Genomic DNA, 17,925 nt, shown 5'->3' on the forward strand with positions numbered 1-17,925 from the left:
GAGCCAATGAGCATTCGTCCCAGGTTTTTGTCGAAAGCACTGGGAGAAACAAGCTCTCTTTTTACCGGTAGGATGAAAGCCTGGAGCCTCGAGTGGCCATATCCTGGAGCATCCGGTGGTACCACCCCTGGGATAGAGCTTGCCTGAGAATGAAGCCAACTCAGAACCAAGATAGAGACAAATTCCTGGTTCTGCCATTTGAGCCTCTGGAACCAGCTGTGCTTGGACTTCTCGGTTATGTTGCCACCAAATTCCTTTTTTTTTTTCCTTAAACCATTTTATTTATTTATTTATTTTTGCGGTACGCGGGCCTCTCACTGTTGTGGCCTCTCTCGTTGTGGAGCACAGGCTCCGGACGCGCAGGCTCAGCGGCCATGGCTCACGGGCCCAGCCGCTCCGCGGCGCGTGGGATCCTCCCGGACCGGGGCACGAACCCGTGTCCCCTGCATCGGCAGGCGGACTCTCAACCACTGCGCCACCAGGGAAGGCCCTCCTTAAACCATTTTGATGTGAGTTTGTCTTCTAGCTAAAACAGTCCAGATGAAAAACTCATTGTAAGCAGACCCAAGACCTGGATGGTAGGGAAGCCCTGGGAGGATTTGGGGTGAGTCGTCCGCCACCGGCATCCCTGAAGCCCACCACATATCCGGAGCCTGGGCGAGGCCCCTTTTTACCCACTGGAGACCTGACAGATCCCCTTTCCAAACAACACAGCTAGTTAACGGCACAGATTTTTCTTTCACTTTATCATTTATAAAGCCATACCATGTATTGCAAAGAAACAAAGCAGCTGTACAGGAGTGGGACAGCATCAGTGTACAATACATTCATATCCAGGGTAAGTAGCATACATCAGGGTTTATACAAGGTGACAGAGATTATAGGCACGATGATACAAAATAGAAAGTATATTTCCATCTATATAAATACACAGCCAGGGCATCTGGAGGATGCTGGGTTATTCGGGTTTTCCTGCATAGGGTCTGGGAGGCAGGAGGGGATGGAGTGAGGAGTTTCTTACATTTGTTTTGAATGACATGTCAGAGAGGGGAAAGGTGGGGAAACACAGCATGCACGCACAGATGTGCCCTGTCACACACATGAGCCACATGTGGACACGCAGGAGAGTCTCAAGCTGTGGAACACTGTTAGAAACAAAAGTGGGCTATCCCTCTACAATTACCTCGCAGCTGGGAAAAGTCCAAGCGTGGGAAATAAACAGAGGTCCTCCAACACTTCAACATCTGAGGACAGAGGAGCGCCACCCCGTGTGGTTGATCCCACCGTCACTGACACTGAGATTCCCCCAATCAGGGGCCCTACGAGCCCTGCCTCCTGATTCCTTCCGCCGCTGGGTGATAGTGAACTTGACATCCCATTGCCAACCACCTCCGACCCGACTCCTAAGTTCCCTAAAGAGACAAGCAAAAAACGCACACACATACACCCACACTTGCACACGCGCGCGCACACGTTCTGTGTTACCACTGACCAGGGCACTCCAGTCTCGGGATTCCGGGGCCTCGACCCGGGTGAAAAGTAGCCCCGGGACTCTGCCCCCAGCCTCTCCAAGGATCCCAAGGGTGGGGAGATGTAGGGGCAGGAGGCAGCCCTCGGAAAGGGCATCGGCCTCCTTGATCCCCCCCCAGATCCAGATCCTGAAGCTGGGAAAGACCAAAGCAGGGGAGAAGACCCGGGAGGCGGGGGTGATGAACGAACGTCCCAGGGAAGGGGGCTACGGACACTGCTCCACATACAGACTCGTCCACAGACCCCTGGGTGGCACCAGGGGCCTGCCCAACCTCTGCTCGGCTCACCCGAGTGGGCAGAAGGATGTTCGGCTCATCTCCCTCGGGAGCCCCTTTACAGAGAATCACACGCGCCCCTTGGGCTCCCTCTCATGATCACAGAGCCACCAGGTCCCCCCACCCCTATGCTGCCTGTCTCTGACACACCCAGGGATCCCTCAAAACCCTGCCAAGGAAGAACGCATCCTGGCAGTCCGCAAGCATTTGGAGCTGCTGCGGAAGAGGCTCCGATGAGGACCTGGGTCAAAGGGCCTTTCCCAAGCCTAGGACGCAATGTCTCTGTCCCTGGAACACCTGGCTGGAGGAGGGAGCCAGAGCACCACGATCACAGGGCAGAGGCATCCGCTCAGCCCTGGAACTCCATCCAACTGTTCCCTTCCTCCCCATTTCCCCTCTGGGCTCACCTCTCCACTATTCCCATGCTCAGTCCTCCCCTCTCGCTCCATCTGGGAAGGGCCACGGGGACCTTTCTGGGCCTCTCTCCCTGCTGAATTGGAGGGCTGTCACTTCCCCGCCCCCTGTTTCCTCCAGACACCGTACAGGGCAGCTACGGTAAGGCCTCGGCTGCCTCAGAGGCCTGGATGCACAGCAAGACACAGGCTGGGCCTGGGGCTGGGGCCTGAGCTTGCCTGGGGTCTGCATCCCTGCATCACGAGCTGACCAGGCCTCTCCAGCCTCCGGCTCTCTCTTGCCAACTCCTCCCAGACCCTTTCCCATCCCCAACTCCCCAGCCCACTTTCAAGACCAGACGGCACTCTCCTGGCTGACAAACAGATTCAACAATAAACAACAGCAAAAAAGGTTGGGGAGAGGGATGGGGAGAAACAAGGATAAACATTCACACGATAACAACAATAATTATTAAAAGTGCTTTCTTTTAAAGGAAATCTTTGGCAAGAACATACTGCAGTGCTGTGGTTGTGTGTGTGTGTATGTGTGCGCACGTGTGCTAGGTGCACGGGCCTAACCTGTGAGACACGGGAGGGTTATCCCAAGCAGTGTCTGACCCAAAGGTGAGACCACGGTGGAGATTGGACAGATCGTTCTTCTGGACAGGCCACACTCTCGGAAACTGACTCTTTCCAGAAGGATGTTGGGTCGGGGGAGTCGATCAGCTCCCCAGCATCTCGAGTCCTTCCCAGAGTCACACACGGCTCAGGCCTGAGTGGGGTGGGCTGCTGGTGGGCGGTGGGAAAGCACGTGTGAAGGCTGACCCCAGACTCACATGAAGGGTCTGATGTTCCTCCCGGCCATGCAGACCAGGAGGAGAGAGTTCCCGGGCTGTCCAGTGGGACATCAAGATATTTACAAAGGAAGTGGGCGGGAATATCCTCTTCTGTCTGGGAAGAGAGTTGGGGTTAGGTAGGGAATGAGAGAGGGGAAACCGCGGTGTCTGGCTTGAAAGCCTCAGAAGGAAGAGCCCTTTGGGGGAGTCTTGGTCACCAAGAACAAGGTTTCAATCTTTGGGAAGCAGGGGGCTACTCCCCACCATCTTCAGACGCTCTCCTTTCCAACTCCCTGAAACAGAACATCCACACAGATACAGCTTCTTGGAAGAGAAAAAAAATACAAGACGCACACGTCACCCACACCCACCACACACACCCGTGTCCCCTGCAGGCTCACACACCCGCTCGGGCCTGCAGGGAGGCGGGCTGCTAAGCCCTCATCTCTGGGAGCTGACAGCCGGGCCCAGCTTGCCAAAAATAAGGGGGGTGAAGGGGATGGAACACGTGCACCCCCTCCCCGCTGAGCCCTAGTCAGAGTCTAGGGAAGGCCAAGGCCAGGGCAAGGAGACCCCTGATTGCTCCAAGGATAAAGGCCCCTACCTTTCAGGCTTCACTTATAGGTACAGAGAGGGATGGGGACTGGATTATGCCAGGGAGGCAATAAAGCTAGATGGGGAAATAATAAATACTTCTTGTCAATTTACCTATTCTTTTTTTTTTTAACCTTTTCTTATATTTCATTAGCTTACAGATTCTGTCAGTATGTCTCACATATATATTATATATATTTATATATCAGTACAATGCCTCTCTCTAGGGAACCCAGAGGCTTAAGAAGCTACTCAGGGATGGAGTCCTGGTGGATTTCCCGTCTAGCTTAGAGCACTTGGGTGGTGGTCAGGGAGCGCCCAGTCGCCCAGCTGGACTCTCAGCCCTTCGGCCTAAATGTGCGGCTTCTGCCCTCTGCTCCACGGCAGCTGGGCTCGGGGGGGAAACCAGGCAGAAGGGGGAAGGGCAAGGCTTTGGTATCGCAGGCAGGCCATGTGGTGTGCAGGCAGCCTCCCCCAGAACTGACCAGCTCCCCTGGGCGGCCCAGCAAAAGTCAGACCCCCGATCCCTTGCAGAGGGAGCACAGGAACTGCAGGGGTCTCTCCTGGGCCTCGCCGAGCACGGCTTATAGAAGCAGGTTCCCAGGATGAGCCCCCACGTGGGGACCCTGCAGGACAGAACAGGGCAGGGCAGAGCAGGAAGCCTCAATCACCAGCACCCAAAAAGGCAACATGCACATAAGCAAGTCTGAGAAAGGCTGGTCTGGGGCACGAAACCCAAGAAGGGGCTGAGGGCTGGGAGCTGGCGGGAGCCACCTGCCCACCCCGAGGCTGGGCCACACGCCTCGGGGAAGGTGCCTAGAGCTCAGCAGCCTCCCTTCCTGAGGGATCTCTTCCCCAGAGCTCTGGACACACAAGTCCCCATCTCCTCAAACCAATGCTCCAGCTTCCTGGTGGAGGCAGATCAGGGGTAACGTTGCAGCGTGGCCAGACCCACTCCGTGGGGGTCTCCGTCGAGGAGAAGGGGTTGGCGGCACCCAAGGCTGTTAGAGCAGGTGCAGGGACCAAGAGAGTGTCCATTACCCACAATCCTGGGTGTTCCTGGGGAAGGGGGCTTATGCCCACTCCCTGCTGCCCTGTCACCCCCGACTCTAACTTTCTTTGGACAGTATGCACTTGTGTGTGCAAACACAGGGGACACGGACAAGTATACCTGTTTCTACTTCAAGCTGAGAGGCAAACAGAAATCAGTGTGTGAGGATGTGGGTGTGGCCATATATACACCCCATAAAGACACCCACAAACTGTACATCAGAGGCAGAGCAAAGAGACCTTAGGGGCCTCAGGTCCGAGATACTTTCAAAAGCAAAAGTTCCGCCACTGGATGTCTCATGGTGGCTCTTTTTGGTTTGGTGATCTACCCTAGAGGTGGACAGAAAAAGATTCTCTTGACAAGATTTCTTCTCCTTGCAAAGCAGTTGGGTTAGGAAGAAAGAGCATTTCCATTTCCCCCCAAAATGTGGATCTCCAGAGAGGTTCATTCTGCCTTTCTTGAGGAGTTCCATCCTCTCGGAGGGTGGAGGGGGAGTTAGGTGGACCTGGTTAGTTTTGGAGGCTCTGGGGGTTTTGCAGTATCCATCTCCCCGGGGGAATCCGAGTTATTCTCCTCCATCTTTTTCCTTCTTTCTCTCTCTCTCCCCCTCCCCGCTCAATTCACTTCCCTCTCCCCACATGACACTTTCTTCTCTCCTTCTCCAAAATTGGCCCAAAGTCCTCCTTCTGGATTCAAGGATGGTCAGGATGCACAGGTCCCTTCCCCACATACCCATCCCCACTGCCCCGGCCCCGGGCAAGGGGAGGGGGGAGTTCATCTCTTCTGGCCGGCACTCAGCATGACCTTGGAGACAAAGTTGACGATGGCGGAGGCCGGCTGGTTGGGGTCAAGCTCAGCAAAGAGGTGGCAGGCGTTGTCCGTGGTGCTGCCCTGTTTCCGGGCCACAAAGCCGAAGAGCCTGCAGGGGGGGAGATGGGTGACAGGTGGGGGTGGGGGTCAGGAGGAACCCCAGGCCTGGGGGAGGCGCCCAGGAAAGCAAGCTCATCTTTGCTCCCTTCCCCATCTTTCCCCACCTCCCTGAGCACTGGGCACTGAGGGTGGAGCATGAGAGAGAATCCTTTCTCTCCTTCACCAACAAGAAAACCAACGCCTGGAGACAGCACGTCACTTGTTCAGGGTCAGCAGAAATTCCCCTTTGTGGGCAGGGAGCAGGAGGAAGAGGTGCTGGAGGTGAGTGACAAGACCCGACAGTAAGAGGGGGGGATGAGACCAAAAATAAAATGGGACATTCCTAGACCAGCTTCTCTCAGCCCATCCCTGCCACACCCCTAGCCGAATGTTCTTACACACAACACGTAAGCAAAGTGCCGTCTGCCTGTCAAAGGGCCCGCCTGCCTCGGACACCACAGAAGGTCAGAGACCAAAGGACGAGGGGCCACCGTCCCCCACTACACACACACATGCACACACACTTCTCCAGAGAATGGGAGGGGGAGGGGGACCCCACACCTGTTCCCCCCCAAACCCCACTCCTCATACCAGGACTGGAATGACTGAGCGTTCTCTCTGTGCAAAACAGAGTTAAAAATACAAGCGCGGAAGAACAGAATGTGAGCTCAGGTCCCCTCCCAGCCAGCACATTGCTGGATGGGAAAATCGGGACAGCTGGAGATTCCGATGGAAACCCCTCTCCCAGGACTGGACGGACCACAGCAGCTAAAATTAGCAGAGTTGGGACTGGCTTACCCCCCCCACACACACACACAGGGCTCCCCACAGTTTTGCTGTACCCAAATGTGTTTCAGGGGCTGGGGACAATCAGGTCAGAGGTCTAGGGTAACAGTCTACCCAAGTGGTGGGGAAGCCTGGGCCCATGGATCACCCCCCCCCGGAGCCCCCTCTCCAGGCCAGGATGGAGAACCGGCCCACCTCTCAGGCCTGAACACTGCCCGCCTGCCCTCCCTTCATGTTTATTTCAGCTCTGTGGGCCTCAGGGCCAACTCAACAGTAGCCCAAGTCCTTCCTCTGCTTGGGGGAATGGATGCGGCAAGAAACCTCGGCCCCTAGGGGCAGAGAGGAGCGCTTACAAGCACCCAGAGCGAGCACCTCCTTAAACTGGGGGCCTGAGGCATCTCGCCTGCCTCACCCTCGTCCAGCCCTGAGCTCTCCTGGGCCCCCACAAGGGCGAGTCAGAAGGAAGCTCAGCACAAAAGCTACTCCTCAAGGATGAATCTCCAGGCCTGGGACCAGCCCGCTTCTGTCCCGGATGCATCTCCCCCTCGGAGGGCCGGGTGGTGAGTAAGACAAGACCCTTCAAACGCAGAGCTCTGGCCTCCTGGCTGGCGGCAGGGACTTGGAGAGCCCAGTGACCCCATGAGCCCCAGGGGAGGCTGAGATAAGCTTTGAGAGGACTGCACACGGGGGCCTCTTTTCAGCTGAGCTGCTAACTCTTTATGTGACCTTGAGCCAGGAGAGGTCTCCTCCATCCCACATGGCCCCTCTGGATGAAACAGAGCAGGACCCTATGGTCCTTGACCCCCATGTCTTCTGCTTGCCTTTCGTCTGTGGAAAAACTTTAGCCAGAGAATAAGCTTAATCAGAGAAAATGCAGAAGCAAAGGAAACCAGTCCGACAAGACTAAATAATAGTAGTTTAGTCACTAAGCATAGTTAAGGACCTTTAGTTCCTTCTCAAGGCCTATAGATAATATCCTGAGACATATCCTGTGAGCTGTCTTGTAGATACTGAAACTCCCACCAGGTGGAAGAAATTAACTACATCATGGCCAGTTAAGGGGGCATGTAGCCCCCTCCCCCCGTCTATAAAAGCTCTTGCCCCCTGGTTGTCAGTGGGGGTGGGGTGGGGGCTGCATCCACCCTCCCCCGTGATTGCCGGCATCCAAAATGAAGCAAACTTTCCTTTCCACCAACCTGGCCTCTGTATTGGCTTTTGAAAGGGGAGCAGCCAGACCCGACTTGCGGTTACACGGACACCCCCAGGAGAGCTTTCATCGTGCTGACCCTGGTCAGTTCCACGCATCTGGACCACAGTGGCCTCACTGGGCCTCCTCCTCGCTCTCCTCCTCCCTGCCTCCATCCTTTCATTTCCTTACTAAATATCTATCAGCCCCTCCCACATGGCAGATACAGTCATGCCTTCAGGGAGCTTGCAATCTGGTGGCCTCTCCAGCCCCATCCCCATGAAATCAGCTCTCTCCTGCTCCCACACCCATTTCTACCTGTCGTATAAGACCTATTTTTTTTTTTTTTTTGCAGTACTCGGGCGTCTCACTGTTGTGGCCTCTCCCGTTGCGGAGCACAGGCTCCGGACGCGCAGGCTCAGCGGCCACGGCTCACGGGCCCGGCCGCTCCGCGGCATGTGGGATCTTCACGAACCCGTGTCCCCTGCATCGGCAGGCGGACTCCCAACCACTGTGCCACCAGGGAAGCCCCAAGCCTATTTTTAAACAAGGGTTCTTTCCCCAAACCTTCCCAAATCAGCAGTGGTTTTGATTTCTTTTTAATAGTGAAAGTTTTCTTTTTCTAAAGCCAATCTTATATGAGGTCTGGATATGTAAAGGTGACAGCAGTACTTATGGCAATAAATGGATCAATTCAACAGCGTAACGTTTACCTATGATAAAGTCAATCAGTGAGAAAAAAATGGGGCTGTTTGGGTGAGCCCAACGAAGTAAAAGGTGGAATTATGGACCATAGTGACAGTCTTATGTCAGCTTCAGTACCCAGGTTATTCCTCTACTTTGTTTTGGTTTTACTGAGAAAACTCCGATTCATCCTGATAAATAACTGCAAATCGTACCTCCCCTCATAGCGGCTCAGTTACAACCTGAGGAACCTAGCGTTCCTTGGAACACAGCTTGAAAACCACTGCAGCACCTTAGCCTGCTTATATACTTCTCTTATCTACTGTGCTACCATCAGGCACCCGAGGGCAGAATCAGCCCTCTGATTGGTCTGAATTTTCCCAGGGCTGAGTTAGTTCCCTGGAAGCACTTACGAAATGCCAAATAGACGGAAAATTGACCAAAGGACCCCAGGGCCATCAGTGGAATTTCGGAAGGAATTCAGACCTACCGGACTCCCGCGGTCTGACGTGGAGGTCTAGCCCAGCCACGTCATGCACAGAAGTCCGCCAAGAGAGCAGGAATGGGAATCAAGGATGCCAGGATTGTGGCAGAAAAGATCATTTAAACAACCCCTGCCCCACTGCCGTCACCTCCAATAAAACGCTCAGCTTTCAGATCCCTTCCTCAGACCCCTGCTGGTCTGGTCCTGAGAGAGGGAAGGGGACAAGACTGGAGGCTGGACCTTTGGCCTCGAGGCAGGAGAAGGCCAAAGACCTGGCTGCCTGGGCAAGCTTTTCTCCAGAGCTGCCCTTTGCCTACGTCCTGTTCCTGGATCCTAAACCCACTCCCGCACCCACCTCTGCCCCAGGCAAGGAGCATGAAGACCAGCCAGCCGGGTGGGGAGAAGCGTACTTACTTAGCAGGGGAACCTCCCTCCGTCTTCATCCACCTGTGGAGAGAATGACGGCACAGCGTAAACCACCACTTCTCCCTCAGAGCCCAGCCCCGGGTGTGCCTGGACCCCTGGGGAAGGCAGAGCCCCTGTGCCAGGGGGGCGGGAGCCTCCAAAGACCACGCATCAGGGCATTCACAGCGGAGAGAGCACTGCGGCCTGCCTCCCAAGGAGCTTTCCCCAACGTGGAGAGAAGCAGCTTCAGGGTCAGAGGGGTAGAAGCAGGCGTTTGGGTCCCTGGGAGGGGCTTCAAACTGGTGGCGGGAAAAACTCAAAAAGATGCCAACACAGCTACTCACGGTCCCACAGGCATGGGCAGATCTTCAAATTGAGCCAAGAATGCGCACACACACACACACACACACACACACACACAGGAGTGCATACACACACATACATGCATACACACAGACTTCAGCGTTCGAAAGATGGCTGGGAAGGCAAGTGTCTACAAGAGACTTACTTCCTCTCCTGTGGATCCAGGTCACAGAAGGTGATGGTGTTGAGGGGGTAGTGGCGTCTGAAGAAGAGCCTGTGGCACACACATCAGATAAACAGAGAATGAGTGCTGAAGTGACGCCTCCTTCAGGTCAGGCCACCACCTGTGGCTGTCACAGGTCGACACAGCCTTTCCCTTCTGAGCACGATGGCCTGGGCTGCTCCCTTTGGGGACATAAAGCCATGCATAGGGACAGAGAGATGTCTCATAGAAACATGTCTCAAATGCTAGAGGCTAGGAAAAGAAGGAAGAAACTGGCATTGAGGAATGAGAAACGGGGGAACTCTGGAGGAGGAAGAAAAGGGGCTGGGGAGAGAGCGTGAGAGGAAGGGCCTCTGCTCTAGAAAGCAGGGACTTTTATCAGTTGCATTTACAGCTGTATAACAAGTGCAGGCATATTTGTGGAAGGAAGGAAGGCTGGATGGATGGATGGATGATGGATAGAGGGAGACAAATTAGTGAAGGGATAAATGGGTGGGCGAAGATAAATGGGGGATGAATGGAGGCAGGAATGGATGGATCAATTGGTGAGTGGGTGAGAAAGTGGATGGATGGATGGGTCACAGGGCTGGGGGGAGCCCAACACAGAAGCAATTAGAAGAATCTTACTGGGCTTCCCTGGTGGCGCAGTGGTTAAGAATCCGCCTGCCAATGCAGGGGACATGGGTTCAATCCCTGGTCCGGGAAGATCCCACATGCCGCGGAGCAACTAAGCCCGTGCACCACAACTACTGAGCCTGCGCTCTAGAGCCCGCGAGCCACAACTACTGAGCCCGCGAGCCACAACTACTGAGCTCGCGTGTCACAACTACTGAAGCCTGCGCGCCTAGAACCTGTGCTCGGCAACAAGAGAAGCCCACGCACCGCAACGAAGAGTAGCCCCCGCTCACCGCAACTAAAAAGAAAAGCCCGCGCTCAGCAACAAAGACCCAAAGCAGCCAAAAATTAATTAATTAATTAATAAAAAACAAAAACAAGAAAACAAAAAAACACCATCTTTGGAAAAAAAAAAAAGAATCTTACTTTCTCTGGTTGTCAGTCAGTGTGATTCCCTGGGCAGAAACTTTGAAGTGGACGATGGTGGCAGCCGGCGTGGGGTCAGTAGCCAGTGTCTCAGAAGTGGCTTTGGAGATGGCCTGTGGCCCAGTGAGTGACTCCATGTCCACAGAGTTTATGAAGAGCACGTTGCAGGCTGGAAGAAACCCACCCAAGGAGGTGTCATGGGGGCCGAAGTGGGTGGGAACCATCCCCAGGTCCTCTCTTCGGGAAGAAGAGAGCAGATGAATTTCAGGCCAGCCTTGGGCCGAGGCATCTGCACACAGAAATGTGGTCTGCCCAGAGACATCTGGGTCTGGGAGAGATATCCAGCCTGCACCTGCAGGAGGGTACAGGGCCCGGGGGAGGAAAGGCCTGGGCAGGGATCCCGTCTGGGGTGGCCACTCACCTGCCCCTTGCTTCAGCAGGTCAGTGGTTGAGTTGGCAGGGCCCGAGCTATCTTTTGATTCATCTGTGGGGTCTGAGACAAAAATTTAATTCAGCTGGTAATTAAAACTGCAGAGCTGGAAAGAAGCACAAGGTTGGCTGGGCCTCAGGCTAGCTCTGCAAATACTTTGTGCAACGGATACCGCTTCTCATAATAAGCCCTGGCAGTCAGCACGTGTGTCCAGTTTGAATGTCCAGTGATTGCTCTAAGTATTCAGCACACTGGTTGGGAGCTGTGGAGTCCAACAGAGCAGGGTTCAGATGCTCACCCAGTCACTTGCCAAGTATGTATAAAACGGAGGTGATGATGAGAGCGCCCACTTCCCTGGGTTTTTGAGATGTTCCGTGTACAGTGTTAGTCTAGTCGTTGACATAAAGCAAGCCTTCAAGTGGCAACTGGTATGGTTGTTCTGCATGGACGTATCTTATGTGTAGATCAGTAAATGCCCAACTCATTAAACCACAATGCAGCACAACTACAATTTCAATATTAATAAGAACTGAGTATTGTTTATACCAGCATTTCTCAGACGTTGGTGTGCAGGCTTGTTAAAACACAGATTTCTGGGCACCACACTAAAGCTTCTGATTGGGGGGGCTTGAGAATAGCTACATTTTGAACAAGTTCCCAGGGGTGCTGATGCTGCTGGTCTGGGGACCGTACTGTGAGAACCACTGGTTTATACAATGTAAATAAAGAGCAGTGTTATAATTATTAAATTACTTTGCTAAATTCCTTAGAAATATAATTTAATTAGTGTCTAAATCATGTGGTTAATAGGGCTATTGACATAGTATTTGAACTTTTAAGTTGATAATAGTGGTCAATTATCATTAATAATTCAATGAATCGAATTGGATACATAGATATTGCCAAATAATATTGGAGGTTTTAATTATGGACATAACCCCAGGACCTCCAAGAGAGACTGAAAGCAAGTCCCGGACACAATTCCGAATATCCTATTAGTGGACAGAGAGCATGGGGAGAAGGCACCCCAGTTACCAGTTCCTAGACCTCAAGTTCAGGGCCAGGCATATTCCCCTCCCCTCGCGGGAGCCCCGTGTATCTGGGGCTACATAATGGAAGCCTGTGCTGTCGAAAGGTTTGGGGTGTCCATCCGCCTTCCTCCGAGGCTGGGACATCTCTCTAAGAGGAGCTAAAATCTCTTTTGCCAGCCGCAGTGTCTCACTCAAATTCTCGCCCTATACGTCCTAAAGCCCTTGAATTCTATTTGTACTTCCCACAATCAAAAGAGGGCTTGCTCCTCCCATTAGCTCGATGTCCCCTCAGCGAGGGAACACCCTCTCAGCCATGCAGACTAGAAACTCCAGGGACATCTTGGGCTTCCTGTCTCCTTCCCACGCCATGTGGATCCCTAAGAGGTCCCTTGAGTGTGCTCTCTCCTCTCCATTCAGACCGCCCTCCCACACCTGGATGCCCCATGACCTACCTCTGCCTTTCCCTCCCCCCTCCCTCGGCCCTGCCCACTGATGCCCATCTCACCCTCCGGACACGGTCCTCCCCATGGCTGTCTCCTGCTTCTATTTCCTCCCCTGGGATGAGTCGTAATTCTCAGGATTCAAGTATGAATTCTTAAAGCCTCCAGAGAATTTTCTCTGGAACAATCTGGCAAGTCAATTATGTGTGTTTCTGGAATTAAGATTTTTAATGAACTTTCCCTTCTTTTTTATTAGAAAAAATAAAGAGGAGAGTGGTTTTGAGTTTCCCAAGATTGGCAACATGACCCGTTTCCTCCAAGCCTGGCACATGTTCTGAAGCAGCTGGCTGGGCAGAGACGTGAAGGAGGCCAGCACAAGGGTGCGCTTGGAGGGCGAGGAGTCTCAGGTTCCTACCTCGGTTTGGAATGACCAGCTTACAGGGCAGAGCCAGCGGGATGATGGAGTGCTGGTAGACCAGGGCAGACAGAGATCCTGCAGGGAGGGAGACAGCCGGCAGAGGCAGCGTTACTGGGAGCACGTCGGGGGCACTGAGGAAGCACACCCACCCCATCCCACTGTCCATAATCTTTAGGTTCGTTCTTACCTCTCCCTCATCCCCTCCACAAAACTGAAAATTCATTCCCTCTTTGACAGCAAGATCCAAGGGAGAAAACTCTAAAGGCTCACTCTAGCCGTCAGACGGTTGCCCCACAACTTTTCCTTTTCTTTTTTTTTTTTTGCGGTACGCGGGCCTCTCACTGCTGTGGCCTCTCCTGTTGCGGAGCACAGGCTCTGGACGCGCAGGCTTAGCGGCCATGGCTCATGGGCCCAGCCGCTCCGCGGCACATGGGATCTTCCTGGACCGGGGCACGAACCTGCATCCCCTGCATCGGCAGGCGGACTCTCAACCACTGCGCCACCAGGGAAGCCCCCCACAACTTTTCTTTATCGAAAGTTACTCTCAGCATCTCTCCTAAGTCCCTCCAGCTGCCAGGGCTCCACTCAGGAGAGTGCAGCAGAAGTGTCAGAGGATGATGGGATCAAATCCCCACTCAGTAACTTATTAGCTGTGTGTCCCTGGATAAATCTCAGTTCCCTCGTGTGTAAAATGGGACGATGACACCTACCACGCAGGATGGTCGGGAGACCAGAAGTGATATAAGGTACCTACTAAGTGATATAAGGTACCTACATAGTAGGTAGTGGATAAAGGCAACTGTTGTTATAGTTGTTACTCCAGTGGTAATGATAACAAGTTTCCGCGGGGTAGGACAAATACAGAAAGAAATCTGGCAGAGTGAAGGCGCCACAGCACAGAGGAAGGGAGTCGCCGTGCATTTCTCTGCTGCGTCTATGACAAGGGTGACGGGCAGACGCTGCAGCGGGGAGCCTGGGACAGGCCTGAGACCGTGGGGACGGAGGCGGGGACAGCTCACCGAAGTTTGGCTCGTTGGGGCAGCCCTTGAGCTTGACTCCTCTGGGGCTCGTCTCTATCAGGAAATGCCTCACGAGCTCATGGGTCATGTCCCCTGGGACGAAGAGAAAGAAACGTGGATGCGTCACTGCCCACGGTGTCCTTCCGCCACCTCCCAGCACTACTTCCAACTTCTCCAGTGTGCTGGGCTGTGATGGAGAAAGGGTCACAGCGATAACACGGCCAGAGCCCTGGGATGGAGAGACCACCACTGCTAGCCCACCCCTCAAGGAAACTCAATCACAGGGTCCCAGTCATCTTGCTTCCCTGTTCTCTGACCTCAATCATCACCAAGCCCAAGACCTGCTCTTCTGAAGCGTCTGATTAGAAGGGACCAGCTCCCATGAGAATTAAGAGACCTGCCCACCCCACATAGCCACCCCTCGTCCTCTGGCAGCTCAGGACCTAAAGAGACTGTAGGGACCACCTAGTCCTGAGGCCCCAGTGGACAAGCTGGTGTTACCTTTTTTATTCTGCTGCATGATGGTCGGAGGGGGCGAAGACACCTTCATGGCCAGCCCATAGGCTCCTCGGAAGGAGTGGCTGTCTCGGATGATGAAAGCCCCTGGCTCCTGGTCCTTAAGGAGGGCTATGGCTGAATCGGGAGGAGAGAAGGGGAAATGAGAAACTGATGCACTGGCTTAAGTCTCATCAGGTCTTGAACCTCTTTCTTTCTCAGGTGAGATGAGAGTCCTTAAAGTTAAAATGTAAACACTCCTAAGGGTCCTCCTACACTAGAGTCAGCAAAGTTTTTCTATAAATAGCCAGACAGTAAATATTTCAGGCTTTGCAGGCACTACTCATCGTTGCCATCACAGCACAAAAGCAGCCCATACAGTGAGTAAACGAATAGATGGGGTCGTTCCAAGAAAACTGTCCGGCTCTGACCCCTGGCTGGAGGTCACCCTGCCCTACATCCACACAGACTTCCCCTAGGGGCTGAGGCCTCTCATCTCCATCCCCACAATCCCAACTATGTATTTTTCTGTAAAATGGGCAACAATCTCCCACATCATGCAGATGGAGAGCTAAGGTTTCACAGTATCTCGGCCAGCCTTTCATTTTGTCCTGGAAAACCAAGACTTTGCTGCTTTTAAGGAAACAGCTACAACCACTGCTTCTGCTGCCCAACGCTTCACTGTGGGGAGGTGCCTCTTCCTGTCCAACCTTGGTCCCAGCTCCTCTCTGTGACCACCACCTACTGCAAAGAGGAATGAGTCTGCTTATGTCCCTTGCCCAGGGAAGACAAGGTGGGCAGCCGCCAGCTGTGGCCTCAGATGGACCCCAGGACCTTCAGCACCACCCAGCACTTACCCTGCTCTCTGGAGATCTCGGGCTTGTACCAATACTTGGAAGTGTCCTGGACAAATTTCACTTTCGCCCGCGTCTCAGGGCTGTTGTCTAAAGGAGAAGGAGAGGGAAAGAAGGTGTTATGAGTCTCCATCTCTGTCCCCCAAAAAGGTATGTTGGAATCAACCCCCAGTACCTGTGAATGGGACCTTATTTGGAAATAGGGTCTTTGCAGATGTAAACAAGATAAGATGCAGTCGTGCTGGATTAGAGTGGACCCCAATCCGATATGACTGGTGTCCTTATAAAAAGAAGGAAAGGGACAGGGAGACACAAGGGGAGAGTGTCATGTGAAGATGGAGGCAGAGATTAGGAAGATGCACCTTCAAGCCAAGGGACCCCAAGACTGCCAGCCACCATGAGAAGCTGAGATTAGAACACAGTCTCCCTCAGAGTCTCCAGAAGGAACCAGTCCTGCCAATACCTTGATTTGGGATTTCCAGCCTCAGCTACTGTGAGAGGATAAATTTCTGTTGTCTTAAGCCACCTAGTGTGTGGTCCTTTGCTATGGCTGACCTAGGAAACTAACACAGAGAGCTGGTCTGCTCAGACATCATCAGAGCATTGCTGGGAGGGGCCTTGACCTGCTTTCACATCCTCCCCCTGTCTTCCAACAACCACCGTGGCTCACGGTGCTGCCCTCCTGTTGAAGAGACTGAACAGCATTCTCACCAAGCCAGCGAGAGCCCTACTCCATCCCATCTCCCCCTTTCTCTAGAAGATTCAGACTAAACCCTTCCCGAAGTTTCCCTCCCACCTGCTAGTCCCTTTCTCCATGGGCTCAATTTCCCAACTCTATCATAACAACCTTGAGGATGAGAGCAGAAAAACACATTTCTGTCCACTTTCCCCAAGCTCCGCCTCACTTCCCATATGGAAAGCCCGGGTTCTGCCTCAGGTAGAGCAAAAAGATTGCTCCTGCCCTGCCTGGGACAAATAGGAGAAGGGTTGGCCTAGAATTAAGAGGCCATCTGAGTGTCACAGACCCCACTTCTCTGGCAGACATCCCCATCCCAGACCCTCTGCAGACTAGGGATGCTTTCATAGAATGTTAGGTTCTGGAGGAGCTCAGAGAGCACCTTATCCAACCTATTACTTTACAAGTGAGGAATGTGAGGTTCAGAGAGGGAGAGCAACTTGCCCAAGTCACACAGATGGTCCACAGAAAGGCTTTTGTAAGACCTTCCCAGGTAAGAAGATGCAGCAACCAGTTTGGTGCCAGCTACACCATATCTTCCTGTCTGGGTATTAGGACATGTGGGTCTCACTCTCCAACCTCTTCCTTCATCTTCTGGCACCAAAGAAAACAAAGGGACGATGGGGGAGAAGGGTGAAAAAGAATATTCCAAATCTGCATGTTTCCACTCCTTTCGTCAGTGAGAGGCTGGAACAGAGGAGCCTGTGCTCACGGTGCTGTGAAGTTCAGGGCACAGACCAGAGATGTTGTTAGGCTGTGTGTCGGGTGCTTAGTCAATTTCAACTTGTCATTTACACTCTGCTAGGCTTCTGGGATCTGTTTCTGGAGGACGGAGATGGGGTAGGTCAGCTCCTTTTCCTGGCAGCTGTGCACTTAGCAGGGCCTCTGGGCTAGGCAGCTGGGCTGTACAACTGTGCAAGCTGCCTCTCTCGGCTCCAAAGCCCCAGGCCCTGGGGCTGCTGGGGCCTGTCTAACGAGCTGTCAGAGGTGGCTACAGCCCCATGTGCCTTCCTGTGTTGACTCCCATGGCTATTTTAAGCAAGGAAGATGGTGGGAAACAGGAAATGTCCCAACTACTAGAAGTTCTGCATCCTCCAAGAACTGGGGCTGGGAACCAGATGTCTCTGGCGAGCAGCAGGAAGCAGGGGTGTGCAGTGTCGTTTGGCAGGCTCAGGGCAGGACCTGGGAGTGATACTGAGAATCTGGGCAGCTGGGGCCCATCCCAGGCTGCCTGCAGCATTCTAAATCTTCCTTGAATGTCCCAGGGCTCCAGGGCTGCTCTGTACATAGTCAGGTTGGAGATCTGGCTGAGAAGCTGCAGATCAGCTGACACCCTGACCTTTTTGTTTAGAAAATGAGCCCTCGAAGTGGAGGCAAAAGATGCCCAGTTCTGACGATGAGAGAAGAATTCAGTGTGCAAGACTGCGTGGGCTTCAGTGAAGCCGGGTTGGTAGAAACTAGACTCCAGTAAAAATGCTTAACCCTCGGCCTTGTGCCATATCGCTCCGGCTGCCAGATCTATTACTAGTGATGTGCGCAAAGTGGGGATCAAAAGGTGGGAACCGTGCTGTGGGCTGGAAAAGTAATGTGCAAATTGGGCAAAATCATACCCACTTTGCCAGGTGGCCGTGAGGACTGATGAGATAGTCCTTGGCTCAGAGCCTGGCACAGAGCATGTGCTCAACAAGTGGTGGTGGCTACGATGATGGTGAAGATCATTGTAACAGCAGTGCCATCATCGCATCTACCTCCTCATCCCTGCCCCCACTGCTGCCGCGACCACAGCTCCAACTCCCATTACAC

At 53.4% G+C, this 17,925-nt stretch overlaps 1 protein-coding gene across 11 annotated transcripts in view; it reads right to left on the reverse strand.

Annotated features, from left to right (window-relative positions):
- Positions 1–729: 729 nt before the first annotated feature.
- TNS1 (tensin 1) overlaps positions 730–17,925 on the reverse strand; it is a 202,312-nt gene continuing 185,116 nt past the window's right edge. For all 11 annotated transcript variants that reach the window (XM_049712755.1, XM_049712747.1, XM_049712750.1 and 8 more), the window contains 9 exons: positions 15,390–15,476; positions 14,539–14,670; positions 14,038–14,130; positions 13,016–13,093; positions 11,121–11,192; positions 10,700–10,868; positions 9,641–9,709; positions 9,142–9,174; positions 730–5,597 (listed from right to left, as the gene is read on the reverse strand). In XM_049712755.1, coding sequence (XP_049568712.1) covers positions 5,453–5,597; positions 9,142–9,174; positions 9,641–9,709; positions 10,700–10,868; positions 11,121–11,192; positions 13,016–13,093; positions 14,038–14,130; positions 14,539–14,670; positions 15,390–15,476 — 878 coding nt within the window. In that variant the 3' untranslated portion in view covers positions 730–5,452. The remainder of the gene's footprint in view (positions 5,598–9,141; positions 9,175–9,640; positions 9,710–10,699; positions 10,869–11,120; positions 11,193–13,015; positions 13,094–14,037; positions 14,131–14,538; positions 14,671–15,389; positions 15,477–17,925) is intronic.

Source organism: Orcinus orca, chromosome 7 (assembly GCF_937001465.1).
Source record: "Orcinus orca chromosome 7, mOrcOrc1.1, whole genome shotgun sequence".
NCBI classification, from domain to species: domain Eukaryota; kingdom Metazoa; phylum Chordata; class Mammalia; order Artiodactyla; family Delphinidae; genus Orcinus; species Orcinus orca.